This window comes from Passer montanus, unplaced genomic scaffold (assembly GCF_014805655.1).
Source record: "Passer montanus isolate IOZ18808 unplaced genomic scaffold, ASM1480565v1 scaffold27, whole genome shotgun sequence".
Taxonomy (NCBI): domain Eukaryota; kingdom Metazoa; phylum Chordata; class Aves; order Passeriformes; family Passeridae; genus Passer; species Passer montanus.
In genome coordinates this window covers 10,411,331-10,429,593 of record NW_024367372.1, presented here as the reverse complement: position 1 = coordinate 10,429,593, position 18,263 = coordinate 10,411,331, and the positions used below count along the sequence as shown (strand labels likewise).

At 38.3% G+C, this 18,263-nt stretch overlaps 1 protein-coding gene across 1 annotated transcript in view; it reads right to left on the bottom strand.

The window, feature by feature from the left end:
* Nucleotides 1-18,250, bottom strand: part of RPS6KA5 (ribosomal protein S6 kinase A5) — a 66,612-nt gene extending 48,362 nt beyond the window's left edge. The window contains exons 1-2 of the mRNA XM_039712584.1: nt 17,722-18,250; nt 6,588-6,659 (exon numbers count right to left, since the gene is read on the bottom strand). Coding sequence (XP_039568518.1) covers nt 6,588-6,659; nt 17,722-17,785 — 136 coding nt within the window. The 5' untranslated portion in view covers nt 17,786-18,250. The remainder of the gene's footprint in view (nt 1-6,587; nt 6,660-17,721) is intronic.
* Between the last annotated feature and the right edge of the window lie 13 nt (nt 18,251-18,263).

The window sequence follows — 18,263 nt, the reverse complement described above, 5'->3', positions numbered from 1 at the left end:
CTTTCAAGATTTTGCATGTTGTGTTGCATTCTCCAACTCTGCAGTTTTGAAATCTCGAGCACACATAAGCCAGACTGAATGGTCATCAGCTACTCATCACCAGGGAACAGGAATTTTATCAGAAATGTTGGAGAACATTAAGTTCAATTAAAATTAACAAAAGCCTCATGACTGTAACAGTCAGCTACTGTATCCTTAATCACATTTTATAAAAACATATAATAATGCATCTTAGGTGAGAGAATGCAGTACCTACTACAGCTTTTCATGTAGTATCAGAGAAAATTATCTGGTTCACGTAACAGCTGCAAGAATCTCTAGAAACTATACTCTTGTTGCCATAAAAGACTTTGCAACACAAAACTTTGCTATGGTACAAATTGTTTCTTCTGGAATCTGAAAAGGACTGACAGAATGATGACGATTCTCAGCATTTTTATGAGAATAAATCTTAAGTAGCACTATTTTAATCAAATGACTCATAATATATCCAACATCAGAATCTCTGATAGAACCACAAGAAATCTACTTAAAAGACAACACTGCAAAAGCTATTTATTTGAGTGGCAGCAAGGAGAGAGCACATAAACTAATTGTAACACTCTCACCTGAAAACTTTTTTAATTTCTCAAAGAGCAACATTTTAATGTTCATTCTCATAAAATCTCATGCACATCTCATCTACTGCCCAGGCAGAAATATTCAGCCAGCAATATATGCCCCATAATGAAACACAATCACCAAATACTCACTCCCCAAATTCACTGAAAATACATTAAGTGATAGAAAAACTACATACATAGACACAAACTTTGTTAGACTGATCTGACAGCTTAAGAGAAATAAAATAAAAATTTAAAGAATGGTTATCAGCTGTTATGATGACTAAGAGATTTCACACCTGCAATTTACACCAAATTTGCACTCAATTAGTGAGATAGAAAAGTATAACTGGGTGCTAAAACTTCCCTTTCACTACTGTCCTTTCCATGAATACAAATTCATAGTAATATAAATATATGTTATATAGTAATAGTAATATCATAAGTATATATAAGCATACATACAAGTATAGTTAAACATAGAATATGTATTACTATGAATATAAATATTTATATATATAATTAAGTAACAATTCAGCAGGTCATTAGAATAGTCTAAAATACCCACTTGCTGAAAGACAATGAGTTAAAACTATGAAGTGTTCTTTGCTTCTTTCTTCTTTCTGTACAAATGCAAGCACATTAAGGCATTGCATCACACCAGCTGATTCTTACAGAGAAAAAGGAGCACAATTCTTATTGTTTATAGCACACTGGATGGTTCCTGTGGACTCCTAAATTCATCAAAACTTTACACTTGCATCCATAATTTTTTAATTAATCTTTTCAAGTGCTGATATAAACAACACCTCTTTATTAAAGCACTTTTTTTACTGTCAGTGTAAGAATAATTATGAGACTACAAAGGAAAAGGCTCAGAGGTACAAAAATACTTAAGGATTTGAATAAATTTCATTGTATTTTTGCACGATATATGCCTAATGACATCTTTGCTCTGCAATTTGGATTTAGATTTAATCTGCCTAAGGAATTTGGAGGCAGAACTCTTACTGTGCTAGTATCAGTCCATATGAATTAAAAATTGGGATATAACAAAGTTACAAATGCATATAGATGTTGCAGATTAAAATGGGGGGGTAAAGCAAACAGAAACCTAACAAACCTCAAATAACAGAATTCTAAATATTTCCAATTTATTGACCAATCTGTCAAAAACAAGGCATACTCTGTCATCTTTCCTAAGATATCAGGTAGGCAAGAATCGTTAATGGAATTTTTTCAACATTATTATTTACTCCTAGAATAAATTCTCTCTCCCATTAAACAAGTGAGTGATGATTAATATGAAAGGGAAAAAGTGACAGGAAAGGGTAAGTTGCATCTTAAAATGTACTTTATGTCAGCATTTTGCTTTTGTTTTGGTTTGTTTTTTTTTTTAAGGCAACTTTATTACAGTAAATAGTTAAGGTAGACAATACATGCCTATTTTTTTTGTTGTTAATTTTTAAAGGATGTCAGTTTTTAGAAGGGAGCTCTCAAATGCAAGACAATCTACCACTGGATATTGATACCATTAAGTTTTTGATTATTTAAAAAATTAAGGTAATCAATTTTCTTCAAAAATTTTTAAAGGTACTGCACACCACCGAAGTTTGATGAAGTCAGAACAACCAAGAGCTCCCTGTGATCATCATCTTACCTTCTCCTTCTTAAATCTAAGGCTGTTTTTGCTATTTTCTCTGGCATTAGTTCCAATAAGAATCTTTGCTACTGATCTCAAATTTAATGTACAGATTTTTTCAGAATTCTCTGGTGTATGAAAAGGAAAAATTTGTCCAGGGTCTTAGACTGAACACAGCCCCCTCTTTTCAGTCTGTTCTTCATGCAGAAAACCAATTTTCCATTTCCAAATCCTGCCTCCAATTAGCCATCCCACCTACCATTCAGTATACATTCTAGCTGTCCTCAGCAGAAACTGAAGTAAAATATTTAATTGGAGTTTGGAATTATTTTTAGACATTCACTAATTCTGTTTCACTCTCCTGTGCACAGTATCCCAATTTCTTTCTTTTTCCTCCTTTTATGAGAGAATATATTTTCTTCAATATGCTTTGAAAGAACTAACTTCATTTCAGGCTCTTAACTTTATCAAAATACTTTCTGACCTCTTAGATGAAGCTTCACTATATCTTCTTGTATAACAAGATTTTGAGATGGTTATTTAAATCTGACATTCACCCCACTAATTTTGTTCCCTTCATACAAATAAATCCTTCAGCTACTAAGGATCTTCCACATATAAGGTGAATATCCTTCCCACATAAGCACTTAAATTCAGAAGAGCACATATAAAACATTCTTTCATATATGGTAGTTAGATTCTTGTTTCTCATTATTGTTAGTCTTCATTAGTGGATTGTAGTTCCAAAGGTAGAATGGATTATAAGTGCACATGTTCAAGAACCAATTGCATTGTCTCTTTTTAACCACAGTTGAAAGAGTGAACAAAAGTGCCATTTATTAACGTTCAGCATAAAAAAAGGAATAATCCATTGGTAGGAAAATGTATGAACCAGAATGCACTCTACAGTGTTTTTCTTATTTTAAAAACACATTTTCAAAGAATGAAGCAAATAAGCCAAGTGGTTAAAAAAACATTTTCAAAGAATGAAGCAAATAAGCCAAGTGGGCGTGCATAAATCAACACAGCCAACTTCTCCTGTTGTTCCTTTCCTGGCTTTGGGAAGCAATTAGATTACTTTGCTGAAAAGTAACCTTCCTCTACAGAGCAGACTCTAGTTTTCTTTATCACAGGGAGAAAAGCTTTAACTAAGTAGGAGGGACAAGCTGGATACACGAACATGGACAAGAAATCTGAACATTCCATATTAGCAAGGCTACAACAGCAACAGAAAGAAAAGGGTTTACCCAATTTTCAATATACTACTCAGGACACTGACCAGAACACGGGCCAGTCAGAAGTCAATCCAGTAACAGTTTGCTCCCAAAGCAAAAAGTACATTATTGATAGCTTCATTAAGAGTGTCATGTCTTTCATTTTGCTGATGTAAAGTGCTATTGATTTCTTCAATGAATAAGTTTATTCTATTACTACCCTTTAATGCAACATAAAAGGATCCAACTCAGACTTTTGCTTTCTTGTCTTCCCACTGAGACTCAGGTCAAAAGAAGAAAGCATATAGTATGATACACTTTTATACCAAAAAAGCAAAATATAACAAGCATGCTTCCAATTGAGTGTATATATTAGAAGAAAGCAGACAAAAGAATGTAAGAAAGCAATTCAAATGAAGAAAATAGAAATACGAAATTATGCTAAGCCATAGCATGAAAAAAGTAATGACAAAAAATGGCTTCCACAGGAGAAAAATCAGCACATACAGACACTATTTCTAATAATCTTAAATGTTTGTATTTTTAAAACATAAAGCTTAAAAATGAAGATTTAAATAAACCGTCACTGCTGTTACCTGAAAAGAATCATCACTGAGTCTGTAAGAAACGATCACACATATCCTTAAGGAAGGTATCATTTAATTTAAAATGTTTTAAGTATCTTCTGTGATTATTCCAGTTGCTTCATTGCAGAATATTGTATTTAAAATATTGTAATTAGTTTCAACAGCATCTACAGTCATCACTTAATGTAACTGTGAGATTTCAACACTTTCTCATTGCATTACATTGATTAAGTATTGGTTTGAAAACACTGCATGCTGCGTAATTCCATAGTGAAGCATTTTAAAACAGCATCACATTTTTATTGAGCATTAGTTACATGACAGTACCATCAATAATACCTAAAAGCTCACACCAGGATAAAGCTTTCACTGCCAGAGTAAAGGTGGCTTTTCTCTATTTGCTTATAGCAATGACCAGAATGCTTCTCAAGTTAGGAAATTAAACTTCATCAGCAAGAACACCTTAGGAAGGTTGCAGAATCTCTGCTTCTGGAGGCTTTTAAGAATGAATCACTACCAGGGGTGATGCAGGTATAACTGACTGTCTTGGGCCAAGCAATTAAAGAACCTCTTTCAGGTCCAACCTCCTCAGAATGCTGTTTTCAGCAACTCTGTGTGGCAGCAAACGTTGCCAGCTGACAGAGGGTCACTTACCAAAGCAAAGAGAACTACTCCATTCTGATCAGGTCATTGGCATTTCATGCCATCCAGTAATTAGCAAGCAGCAACCTCTGACACATCTTGTGCATGAGTCTTAGCTATCATAAGCTTGAGACTGAACAAAGCTTCTTGACTGCCCTGGTGGTCTAGATTTCTGAAGCAAAAACCTCAGGCTATGAGCAAAACTGCCTATCAAAAAAGTGGGGGGGAAAAAAAAACCAACCACCACAACAAATGCCAACTACTCCTCCTACAAATGCCATTCCAGGATACCCAAGGAATCCTTGGAATCCTAAAACTTGAGGAATCTTTTACATTAGACAAAGAGTAGATTATCTTAGACAAAAGACATTTCTGGAGCAAGACAGTACTAGAACAGGATGAAGTCAGACAGGCATGCTTACTCAACTTCTTTTTTTACTTCACACACACAGGATCAACCCCACTGTCAACCCACTGAAGTAGTCTTTTCTGAAAGGGGTCTCTCAAAAATTATCCTGTTAACTTGAGTGAATAGAACAGCTTCACACTGCAAGACCTGCTATTGTTAAGAGTATTCCAGGCCAAGAAAAATTTGGCCAATCTGTTCATGAAGAAAAGAAGGCAGCAATGGGAAGTAGCAATAAATGACTGACAACAGTTAAACAGTAAGAGGCTATTTCAGAGGTACTGCCTAAAGACAAGAGAAGGTCAGGCTACTACTAGTCTGAACTTGAAGACTTACCCTTATGAAACCACCAACTCACTTTGTACCCCAAATGCAATAGTTGTAATACTAGCGTGATCTCAGACCAATGGCAAAGGTAACAAAGACAAAATTCAAAAAATTTACAAATCCATCCAATATTTCCATCGGCAAGAGAGAAAAACACCCTCACATAAATGCATAATTGTTTATAATTTCATTTTTGTCAACCCCACTCAGATTTACACTGACTATTTCAGAAAATCATTATTGCTTCTACCTAGGAATATGCAACATTTATCTATAAATATTAAAGCTTCCTTGTATCTACCTCTAACTATTTAAATTTAACAGCAAGGTTTCAATTTTTTAGCAGGTTAAATTTAAACTTTAAAAACTTTACTTCAGAAACAGAAAAATATCCCCGCAGGTGATTTAACAGCTTAATTAATTTCTAAAAGAATCTATATGAATTACAGCCTCACTGCCAGCTATTAATGGCTGATAACACCCAAAAATTTAATATCATTTAACTAGGATAAAACTCCTGCAGACCTTGATTATAGTACACATTCATGATTATCCCAATCTACTCAACAATGCATCTGACTGACCAAAGAATAAAAAAGCATAAACACCCTAAAAATGGGGCTATGTGTCCCTTTAGCAAAGAAGAAACAAAGGTTTTTTATTCATTATCGTCAGTAATCCTACAACAAGCTAAAAATCCCCAACATTGTACTGAAACCCACAACACAACAATGAACATTAAAATGAACATTAAAAAATACTGGGATCTGACTAAGACAGAGTTATGGAGCCAACAGCAACCCTAAAGTGGATTAGTTAAAAACTAGAGCATCTTATTAAATAATGTATTAAAAAAACCACACTCTGAAAACTTAACTATCAAGATGATGTCTTAACACAGATTAGGTTTTTCACAAACTATATTAAATTGTCACAAATTGTCAACCATATGTTTTCTTTTTTCCAAAAAAACTGCATCTTCAAAAGTGCTGTGCTACATGTGACCTCCAATTTTGCACATCTATGAAAAAAAAATTGAAAAAAATATGCTATGCAATACAAAAGTGCTATCTTCCTAAAGAATGTTCCAATTACCAAAACCTCAGCAAGAAAACAAAATTACACATAAGACTAATGCTTCCAACATTTAAAATTAGTGCATCTTACCCCCTGTTCCAAGAACTTTCAGGAGCTCAAAGTTTTCAATGCCAACTTTCTCTGCATGGCCTGTCAGATTTGCTGAAAAGAAAAAAAAAAAAAATCACATCAGATATGTAGTACACCAAAACACCACTCTGACATCTTACTACAGCCCCAGTAAAACCAAGCTAGCTGTTGAATTAAATAAGCAGTGCTAAGAAGACACCCCTATTTCACACTGTATTCAACTTGAAAAGCAAGGAAAAGCAATTTTCTTGCTGCCATCAGTGTACCTGAAGATATAAAATCACACTAACTGAAGCCCATTTAGTCTACATACACCATCTTCCAGTGTATCACTGGGCACCTCTGAGAAGAGTCCAGTTCCACCTTGTCTGTAATCTCCAATCACATAGATACAGACAGCAATCAGGCCATCTCTTAGCCCTAGCACCCTGAATACTCTTTTTTTGGATTATATAGTGTGTGGGATGACCAACAGAGCTCCAACAGCTGTTCATGCATTTAACACAGGATTGTTAAAGACTCTCCATTAGTGCCAAGTAGAAATTACCTTAAGTCTTACGTAACTCACAAGTATGTAGCAGCTTAGATTTTTCCAAAGTTGTGTCATTTGTTGCACAGTCTGGAAGCAGGAGGTTCTAAGTTTATACACATCTATACCACTTTGGGTACTTATTTTGTCTAACATACATTTTTCTAAGTAGGGATGTAAAGACCTCTGTTTGAAAAAAGGGATTGTGCAGGGTTGGTTTATTGCCTTTTTTTCCCCCTTTCCTGAACTCCTATAAGAAAGCCTCAAGCAGTTGCCATTTTTTCCATCTTTGATTCCTGTCATACTACTATGCATCCATTTGCATCAACACGACTACAAACCATTCAGCAAAAGCCCTCACTGAAATGATCCCAGCTAAAAAGCAGCAAGACAAAAAAGTAACTAAGCCTGATAACTCATATAAAAGTCCCTGATCCACTTCACAGAGCAGCTTCATAAGCACCATTAAGGATGCAGCATCAAGTACAAGAGAGTCAATATGCACCACAGGAGCTGAACTGAAGCTTGCTGTGCTGCTTCTGATTGCAAACAGAACAAATACTCCTGCTAGAGCTACATCACAGTCACTGCTTAAGACAGCAACCACAGGAGCTGAACTGAAGCTTGCTGTGCTGCTTCTGATTGCAAACAGAACAAATACTCCTAGAGCTACGTCATAGTCACTGCTTAAGACAGCAGTAAGGAAGCCACACTCATGTGCCAATAAGGGAGTTATAGCAGTAAGGCAAACCTAGACTGAGTTAGTGTCTATACAATTAGGGTATGTTCTGTCACAGGAAGTAAACTGTCTCCAAGCAATTTAATATTACATATTACTCTTCTTAACAATTAATGAAAATGGTGCTCAATATACACAGCTTTAAAACATTGTCTTTCCTGCCAGGGACCTCAGAAGTCACAGACTATTCTAAAGAGACCAGGGCTAGAGTATCCATTTTTTAATGAAGGAGTGGACATCACTGGAGAAATTCAGGACACAGAACTTCTCTGGATACCAGCTAAGTAAGTGCTGAACTTAGAGTGGGAAGAAAGTTTTCACTTCAGAATCCACCAATTTGGATCTTCCACAATGGACTACTCCAGAAAGGTTTTACTACCTCACATCCTTTAAGAGTGTCAGCAGAAGGCTTTTCAATAAACACCCTTCTAGAAAGTAAAACATATCCATATCGTGTCAGCAGAAGGCTTTTCAATAAACACCCTTCTAGAAAGTAAAACAGTCACTTAATCCTACCATATTCTTGGAACTGAATAGGAAGAGTGGAACCCAGAGAAATGCTGCATCTCCAGTAACATGCTGAAGATTTGCAGTGCTGGCTGTGATCCTAAAAAGAGATCAAGTCTTAAAACTCAATCCATTAATCTAAACTGCACCATAAACTCACATTCAATAACATTAGTAAAACCTTCTCCATCCACTTTCATGAGGCTACACTATAAAAAGCTGAGTGCTATCTAATTTGAATTATTATGTACTTGTTTCAATGTGAGCTGTAATTTTGCACTCTCCCCTTAATTTGATTTTTGCTTCTACTCAGGATGCTTAATGGCCTTATTCTAAAAGCAAAAGAAAAAAAAGAAAAAAAAAGTCTTAAAGGTTACTGTAATATTATTTTCATAATAAAAGGAGAAAAATTACACCACAAATAAGCATATGATAACTGCAAAACAAAACCCACCTCATTTTTTTTACATTGTACTGAGGAAAAAAGCCATCCCACAAGACAGCTAAAGGATGCTGCATAACACACACAAGTATAACAGGACACTTGAGACGAACTTTCTCACAATTACTCCCTATAAAGCAATAAGTACAGTTATCCTTCATTAAAAAAATAGGAATAACAAATCTTCAAAGCTGTAAGAAAAGATGAACAGTTCCCAGAAAGTGCTCCTCCCAAGGTTGCCACATGGCAATGGTTTTGCCCCAAGATGTTCAGTTGCAGTGCTCAGTCCATCTCTGAAGTCATACTGCAAGAAAAGCAAGCTGAAGAGCCTGTTTCTGCCCTTTTCTAGTAACACCCTTAGAGCAGTCCTTTGTGTTCATCTGCTGAAAGCAGGTGTAGCACTTTGACACTCTAGCAGAGATGAAGTGTAGTGTCTTCAGGATAAAAGTTGTCATTCCAACATTTCCTTCAACCTGCTTTCAAAAGCATAAATCTCAAAAGATCAATTATTCTACTGACCACTCACTCCCAGGAACCTGAATGACCATTTCTTGAGGACCTTTCACCAGGGATGCTGTCTGCAGTTACAAAACTGTTTCAAAACTGAGGATTTTAAAGGACTACAATGAGACCACTACTACTACTATGACTGACAGAACAGTGGAAGGCTTCTCACACCTCACCGACATCACTGAGCTGGAAATGGTATCAGAACCCAACCCAGCAACTGCCTGTGCAAAATGCACAGCCTATCTGTAAAGACTGCAATGGGATGTACATTGGTGAACAGAAAGCAGCTTCAGAAACAGAAAATTTACTTCTCAATGCAATTTTTCCTTCAAGTGTCTGGACACATCAGCTGAAGAAGAAATGCACCAAGAAATGGAATAAAGTTTGGATACGAAGAGAAGAACTGCCCAAGTCAACAAGACAAGAGTTTCTCCATAAATAATATGAAGCTACACATGACACTAAAAGGGGATGGTTGCACATAATGGGAAAAAAAAGCTAACAAATCCCCTTGGAGATTAGCTCACTGCATACTGGCACAATTAGAAGAATCCTGCATTTACTAATATTCTACTGTAGTCTACACCAATCAGCATTGAACCAACATGGTTAAAGAGAGTATGCAACTGAGGGCAACAGCAAGAGATAACACATCAAATCAGAAACAAACAGTGAATGGGAAGGCCAGGACATCATAGCATCCACAAAAATAAAGAGGAAACAGAGATACTAGCCACCATCATCACCTCTGAAGACAGAAAGAAAGGAAATATCCAGAAATACTACCACTGCAAAGACAAGCCTCCCTCTACACGCAGGAACACCAGTGCTGTCATTTTCAGTCCCCTGGAACAGGGCAGTCTGTCTATCCAGACTACCAGTTCTCCTTGCTGGAGGATCTCCAGGTGATGTAAGAGACATGATTGTCATCTGCACTACACCTGAACTTTGAGAAGGCCAAGACTGAACTAAGAACTGTGCAAACTGGTACTGTGCAATGATTCTATAAGCTTTTAATTGCACTTGTATGATCTTGAGAAATAACATTTCAACAGCATTTGTTTTCAAGTTAACATGTGCTCTGTCCTCTGCTTCTGGACTCTACTGCATACAGATCTTGAAGCAGACAAACAAAGCTAGAGCTTCATCTACTGAACTAGATGGAGCTCTGCCTGGAAGTTGAAACTTTCTCTGCAACACAAGACCAACTCTTCAGTTTCATTTATGATCTTGAGAAATAACATTTCAACAGCATTTGTTTTCAAGTTAACATGTGCTCTGTCCTCTGCTTCTGGACTCTACTGCATACAGATCTTGAAGCAGACAAACAAAGCTAGAGCTTCATCTACTGAACTAGATGGAGCTCTGCCTGGAAGTTGAAACTTGTCTCTGCAACACAAGACCAATTCTTCAGTTTTGTTGAGCAGAACAATGAACCTCAGGCAATTTTAAGAACAGAGAAAACAAGAAGGAAAACTAAACAGAAGACATTCTGTAATACTTCAAATATGAGGTTGCAATGTCTGGTATTAGTATCAACGTGAACTTAAACTATTACTTCAGAGAATGGCCCATCCCACTCACCTAACAGATCTACTGAAGTCACAGTATGAAAGAACAGATGTTTTAAAACTTGTATGTTTATGCCTTACTCAGAGTGAAGAGAGGGTGTACACTCCTTTTGGGGGGGGGAAATCCCCAACACCACGCAACAGAAACTATGCAACTATTACTTATTAGACACTGAAGAAAATGCATATGTTATACTGTTTATCTACTGTATAGTTATACTTTGTTACTGATTACAGCAACTAGAACTATTTCTGAAGGAAGTAAAAGTATCCCGAAGTCCTTGCAATCTGACAGACCATTGCCACTGAGTAAGTGTCAGGTCATTGAACAAGAGCACCATTTAATCAGCTCAGGGTACTATCTTATAAGGTAAAAGTGGAATTTAAAAACCATAACATCTTAAGAATATTTTTCTTAGGCGAAAGGAAGAATGTAGAGCAAAAGTAAAACACACAGAGTTCTGAACTCATGTGAAAGAAAAGAATAGGCAGTTCATGTTGCTCTGAACTCCAGGGTATCAGCTGAGGTAACTGGGCTGGCAACTGCTGTTTCTCTAGAATATTAGATGCTTAAGGCTAAGAGCACCTGTGCTGAGACAAAAAAAATTAAAACTTGAAAAAAATTTGGAAACGATTCAAGCTCTCACAAAGCTGCTGATCCCATTCTAGAAGGCCTGGAAGCCAAATTTTACTCAGCCAAAGATGACAAAGATCTCTGAAGTACTAGCTAATATAGTACCTATCCATGTATGTATGCACGTACATGTATAACAGCACACATGTATACTGCATGGAATACAGAATGTGGAAATTCAGAAGCATGAAATGCTGTGGAAAACACAGTAAGAAACTGTCATTATCATCATGAAAATAGAAGACTATCCCATCAAAGATATTACTTGCATCTAGAAAGCTGAAATAAATACAAAAGTCCAGACATCTGAGATTAATGACACAAACTCGGTAGTCTGAACTGGAAAAAGCTTCATGTTAAGATCCATTTGCATTTGTCAGCAGCCCTTTTTCTCTTACAGAGGTGACTTCATGAGGTTTATCGTTACTGTGAGCTGAATCACTATGAGGTCACCAAGACTGAACCCTGAGGCACCTCCGTGGTCAGCTAGAAACTTAACGTGTAGCAACACTCTATGTCACCATAACTGCAGAAAAAAAAAAAACCAAACCCCAAACAAAATGTAATTAGACAATATGCTAATGAATACAATTGCTACAGATAATCTAACGCTGAGCAGAGTTGAAAAGATCAGATATCTGAAGATTGCGCATATCTTCTCAAACAAAAAATTATATCTAAGTGCAAGACATGAATCAACTTCAGTTTTCTCTATCATTAGTAATGAATGAAATAATTTATAAAAATTCAGTCACAGGCACCTTGGACACAGCATCAAAAGTAACAGAATACAAATTAATTTATCAACAAAAAAAGAGCAACTGATCACTTACATGCTGACGGAAGGTATTTACATATTTGGTTATGCAGACATTAACAAGGAAACTTAAGAATTATCCTCTCCCAAGTAAAGCTTTTATAACCATCTATCCAAGACAGCATAAAATATTTACAAGTGTCCAGAAAAATGAGAAGAGGAAACAGTCACAACAGATCCCAAAACAAAACAGAAACCCAAACACACTGACTGCATGTAACGTGAGTCTTTCACAAGCCAGTCTGCCTATCTACAGACTGAGTCAGAAGCACAGACATCTCAGTAGAACCTGCACCTCACTGTTGGGACTCTGTAGGGGGGAGGAGAGCATGTTTACCATAAGATACCAAATTATGCAATGATGGGGATACAAAGGAAATATTTACACGAAAAATATATTGGGGAAACATCCTCAGATACCCAGGCCTTGTCATATGACTGAGGAATTCCTGCAAGTGTTCTTTGAACTGCCTTCTGAATAAAATTCTAAGATGTATTAACATGGCATGTAAGACTCCTCCTTTTGCTGAATCAAGCAGGAGCTTTTCAACCATCACATTTAGAATACACTGGATCAGAGCTAATAAACAGGCTGACAATGAAGACTGCATCTATTAGTCCTCATGTATATTAGACATTTTACAGAACAACACTGAAACAATGACAACAAAATGATCAGTTGTACCAGACCCTTGTACAGATCATTTTAGCCAGGTTTGTTAGATTCCAAAGCCTGAAGGGAGAAAAGCAAACAAAAAAAATCCCACTCAACAATAACAAGAAAAAAAGCAAGCCACCACCACAACTCAAGAAAGATCAATAACTGTCCTTCATAATCAAGGCTACCAGAAGATAAATAACAATGAATTCCTAGACTACAAAGAATTTTTAGAAAATATTGATTGTGTAAAGAGTAAAATCCAGAGATTTAAGCGGTATTAAAGATGATTAATAAACTTAAAATACTCTTGGTAGGTCCCACAACCCAAGAAAAACATATACTTTAGTGTTCAAAGAGAAAAGTAGAAGCAAAAGCAGCCCAAGCTTTGAAACAGTCAACTATTAGTACCTCAAGATCCCTAAACAATATACAAAATTATTGTTAATATTAACATATTATACATTATATATAATATATTGCTTAGTATGTTACGTTATAACATATTAGCATATTATACCTGCATCTTGTAAGTAAATAAAACAAAAAAAAAAATTTGCCTTAAAAAACACTTTTAAAATAAAATTTTCTGTACGTCTCATAAAGTTTCCTTTCAAAAATAGGAAAAATAAAGTACTCTACAGGTGCCAGATGGACCTCCACATTGAAGGCTGAATTCACTATTCAGTACATGATCTACCATGTCTTTTAGTCACAGGAATTTTCACAGTCCCCCAGAATGTAACATGAACATTCTAATTGGAGATCCCATTCAAGAAGGTGTAACTAAGAATTTGCAATATTAAACCCTACAGATAACCCACCTATTTATTTTCTGAAGCCTTTTATAGTTTCATGCTGAATTATAAGTTTGACTCAAGGGGAAGTTCCAAATTCTTGTGCCTTTGGAGTTCTGCAGGCTATTGCTACATAAACCTCTGGGCTATCCACGCCTTTTCTGATACATGTCTGGCAAACTGCAAACTAAAGCAAGTTCTTTAGCCCAAAGATTGTGGTAACATTAAAACAAATCCAGCATGCTCTTCAAAACAGACTTGCTAAAAGGAAAAGAACAACACTTTGCTTTTCTAAAGCAAACAAACAATGTACATAGAGCCCATTGCCCATACATTCACGGAACGTCTCAAGCTCCCTTCAAGATCCCAGATTTGGTAATCTCTGCCTCTCCCTGGGCAAAGCAGGGAGTTCACAAGCATGCCACAAAATGGGCAACCTCCTACCACTCACTCACAGACACTTAAGGTACAGGATCCTTTGATCCTTTTTTCCAGAAAAAAAGAGGAGGTGGGGAAGAAATCTCACGCTTAACAGTTCTGTTTCCTTCTTATCTTCTGAATCACAAACCTTTTCTTCTCTTTCCATATCCTTCTCTATCATGTATAATGTTTCCTCTGATAGGCTTTATGTTTGCCATTGTTCAGTTCTGAAGCATTACCAAGCAACAAAAATGTTAAGATGCAGCAATGTTCTTTTTTCGGTGTAAACAATATGCATTTTCTAAGGTCTGCAAAAAGATTAAAAGTTGCATTAACTCTGAAAGTTAGCCTTCAAAAAATAAAGCCTTTCCCTTTACAAGATTCCAGAAATAAATACTAAAAAACCACGTCATTTTCTTATTATTTTCACTGGAGAGTTTCAGTGAGAATCAGAGACAGTCAACACTTCCCACTATTTCAACTTTGGCATATTTTTGCTTCCACTTCCTGAAAAGAGATTCCACTTTCCCCAAAGACTCACTTTCCTTCCCAAAGAGAGACAAGACAGCCAGTAACTATTCTGAAGTGGCTGAATTGTGAGCCTTCTATTAAGAACAAAAACGGTTTGGTGTTAGGAAAAGAAAAAAACTTGATAAACACAATTAGAAGAATATCATTATTAAATTACATGTGTCCTAAAAGTCACTGCTCTGTCTTATCTGCAAAACATCATATATATACACACAGAGCAGTGCCCAGTATTTGTAAGAGAGCACATCACATGCTATCACACAGAGGCACTCAAGTGTTCCTTCCCTATCACAGACCCAATCTACATGCCTATCAAGTGATGTTTTTCCAGCAATTACTTTCTGGTTGTACAACAGAGGAATTTCAGGGCTCTAAGACTATGAGATATAAAGCTAAAATTAAACCTGACCCTACATATCAAAGCCAGCATTGTAATTTCAAAGTTTAAAAGAAGCCAAGCTGTGATATGATAGGGTTAACAATCAGCTGGTCTACGTAGCAACAGCACTGCATATGCTCTAACTTAATGCCTTTTCATATGCCTCCATACTTGCTTGGACCTAACAACAATCATCTGTTTCATTCTTTAAGATCCTCATTTCATCTTAAATTCAGATTCTAAAGTATGTTCACTTACTCACTTGACCATAATAAATGCCTGTCCCTAACTCATTTAATACTTTTAAAGCAATCCAAGACCAAGTAATTGCAAATGCAAAGTGTAGCTGTGGGTTTACCTGCATTCACTTGATTTGAATTAGTCAGCTTGTTACCATGGGGTTCAAGTAACAGCTTCCAAAATATGAAAAGATACTCCCTTCTCAAAGAAGCCACTATTTCTACTACAATAGTAAATTCTTTCATTGCACTCTGGAGACTGACCTCTTTTTCATCTGCCAACTGACAACTACTTTCAATCTGAATTCTAAATTATTAAATTAGTCACAGAGCTAACAGCATCAAAGAAAGAACACAGATGAGGGAAACACTGGAATCTAAACAAATTGCACAATAAAAGATATTCATGACATAGAACATATTTAGGAACAACAAATATCCGCTGGCTCCAAATTCTAGTTCTTGTCTGTCCTCTCACTCTCTTTCCCAAAATGAAGCAAAATTAAATAATCATGCTGTATATGCTTTAAAGATGTGGTGGGTTGACCCTAGTCAGCAGCTAAACATCCAACAACCAGACTCAGTCCAAAAAAACCCTTGAACATCCAAAGTATCCTATACCTTCATATATTTTTGAATCAACAGAAGCTGACTGCAACTTTTCTCCTCAAATTATTGTATCTCTGTGCATTGTATAGACAAGTTCTGAACCAGTATCTGCATGCGTCTTGCATAGCAATGACACTATTGACACCTTCAGGAGTAGGAGTCTCCCAGGAGTACATGACAGAGCAGCTCCCTCCTCCACCCTCCTAGTGCTCCAGAAATAGACAAGTCATTGCTAGAAAGCATTTTTCAGAAAGCAGAGTTTTCTAAACACTGAATAAGGAGAAGAGAACAAGGAGGGGAGAAGCAACTTATTCCTACTAAACTGAATTTCAGAAGCTTGAAAGACAAACAAGGTTGAGAATTTTTTTACTGAAAGTGAGAATTGGTACTTCATACAGCTATATATATGATCAGGATTAAAATCAAAGTTGCTTATTATGCTACATTGTCTATTCCTCCAACTATCTTTAAATTATGACCCCTCAGGGATACGTGTTCTCTACCCTTATAATAGAAATATGGAAAAAAGAGACAATTATGTAAATATGTTGAGGAAATGGGGTACATTTATTTTCTCCTTACCTTTTCCTCTCTCACACTTAAATGTAGCAACACCTATCGGGACAACTTTGTTTTCCAACACCTCTTTTGCTTCTTCTTGAAAGAAGGAAACAACAGTCCCTTCGGTTTCTGTACCTATCAAGGGACCGCCTTTTTTTTTTTTTCCTTCCCTCCTCCTCCTCCTCCCCCCGCCAAGCAGCGGGGACAGCCGAGCTCCTCTGGGGCAGCTCCCAGGACCGAGGGCCAGCGGGGCGGGCGGCACAGCCACACCGAGCAGAGCCAGCCCCACCGCCCGCCTTCCACACCGGCCCACTCCAGAATGTCACCCGGCCAGCCGCCCTCCCAAACTTCGGCAGCGAACGGCATCGTACGCTTACTCTCACTTCATCATGGAGAAAAAGATGATGACAGAAAAGGAATGAAGGGCATGGGTTAACAGCGCCTTCATTGTTAATCAATACGGAGAATAGACATTCTGATTATGTTTTATACGCTCTTCTAAACTGACGTTAAAATTTAGATTTACTGCAGTGTTCAAGTTGCCTGGAAACTTCTGAGAAGCAGAGAATCCCTACTAAAAAGAAATAAAGCTCTTCCCCAACACAACAACGGACAATGGAGGATTTCTGTTGTATCTTTAAAGGTCACACATATTTCACACGTTGAACTACTTCTCCGGAGGGTCGTCAAGTAACTGCGGAGCTACGAGAAGATTCATGGGCTGAAAATCCAGATAACTCTGTGGTTACGTGTTGGCACATTCCCCTCCCTACAATTCCGGCATTTCACCGAGGTCAGAGAAAAGCTGTCACATAAAACGACTTCATTTGGGACTGGAACAAACCGGGCCCCCCAACACAGCCATTGAAGTCGATCAAACACACAACTTACAAAAAAAATAAGAGAGCCTGGCTACCCTTTATGTCCTTCAAAAGCGTCTAATACCACCAGGAAGTGGGACAGGGGAGCCAGGCATGGAGCAGAAGTCGAAGTGAACTACTTTTTTCAGAAATAAGAGAAGGCCCCCTCCCCGCCCTCATCGTACGCGCTCCTGCCCTTACAATCCAGCTCATCCTCATTTTGCCCCCGCCACTGAGATTTCCCTACCGCTCCCAGCCAACTCTCGGAGCTCCCTGCCCGGGCCGCCCGTGCCCCTCCGCCCCCGCGCGACCCCCGGGCCCGCCCGCTCACCGTTCCTCAGCTCGTGCTTCACCGTGAGGAGCGGCAGCTCCGCTTCCCCCGAGGCTCCCTCCATGTCCTCGCGGGCGGCTCCCCCGCCCTGCCGCTCCCGTGAGCGCGAGCGCGGCGGCGGGGGATGTCACCTGGCCCGAGACGGGTTCTATTTTCCAGGGGCGCTCCGGGGCAGAGGAGCCATGCAGGCGCGCTGGGGTCTGCCGCGCTCCCCTCCGCCTTGCAGGAAAACGGGGTGGGGGGGGGGTGGGAGGTGAGAAAACCCCAAACCTACACCACCCAACAACAAACAGTTATTAAAATCGAGGGAGGCACACGCACGACGGCTTCCCTCCCCCGGCGCTCAGCACCAGCCCATGTCCTTGCGCCTCCCCTCCCCCGGGCTCCGGCCGCCCTCCCCGCCCGACAGCGGGGAGCGGAGCGGAGCGGAGCGCGGCCGGGATAGGCTGGGCGGCGCGCGGGGAGCGGCTCCGACTCAGGCGCTCGCGCCCCCTCCCTCCCCGGGCCGGGCGCTCATTGGCCGCGCGCGCCCGCGAGCCCCG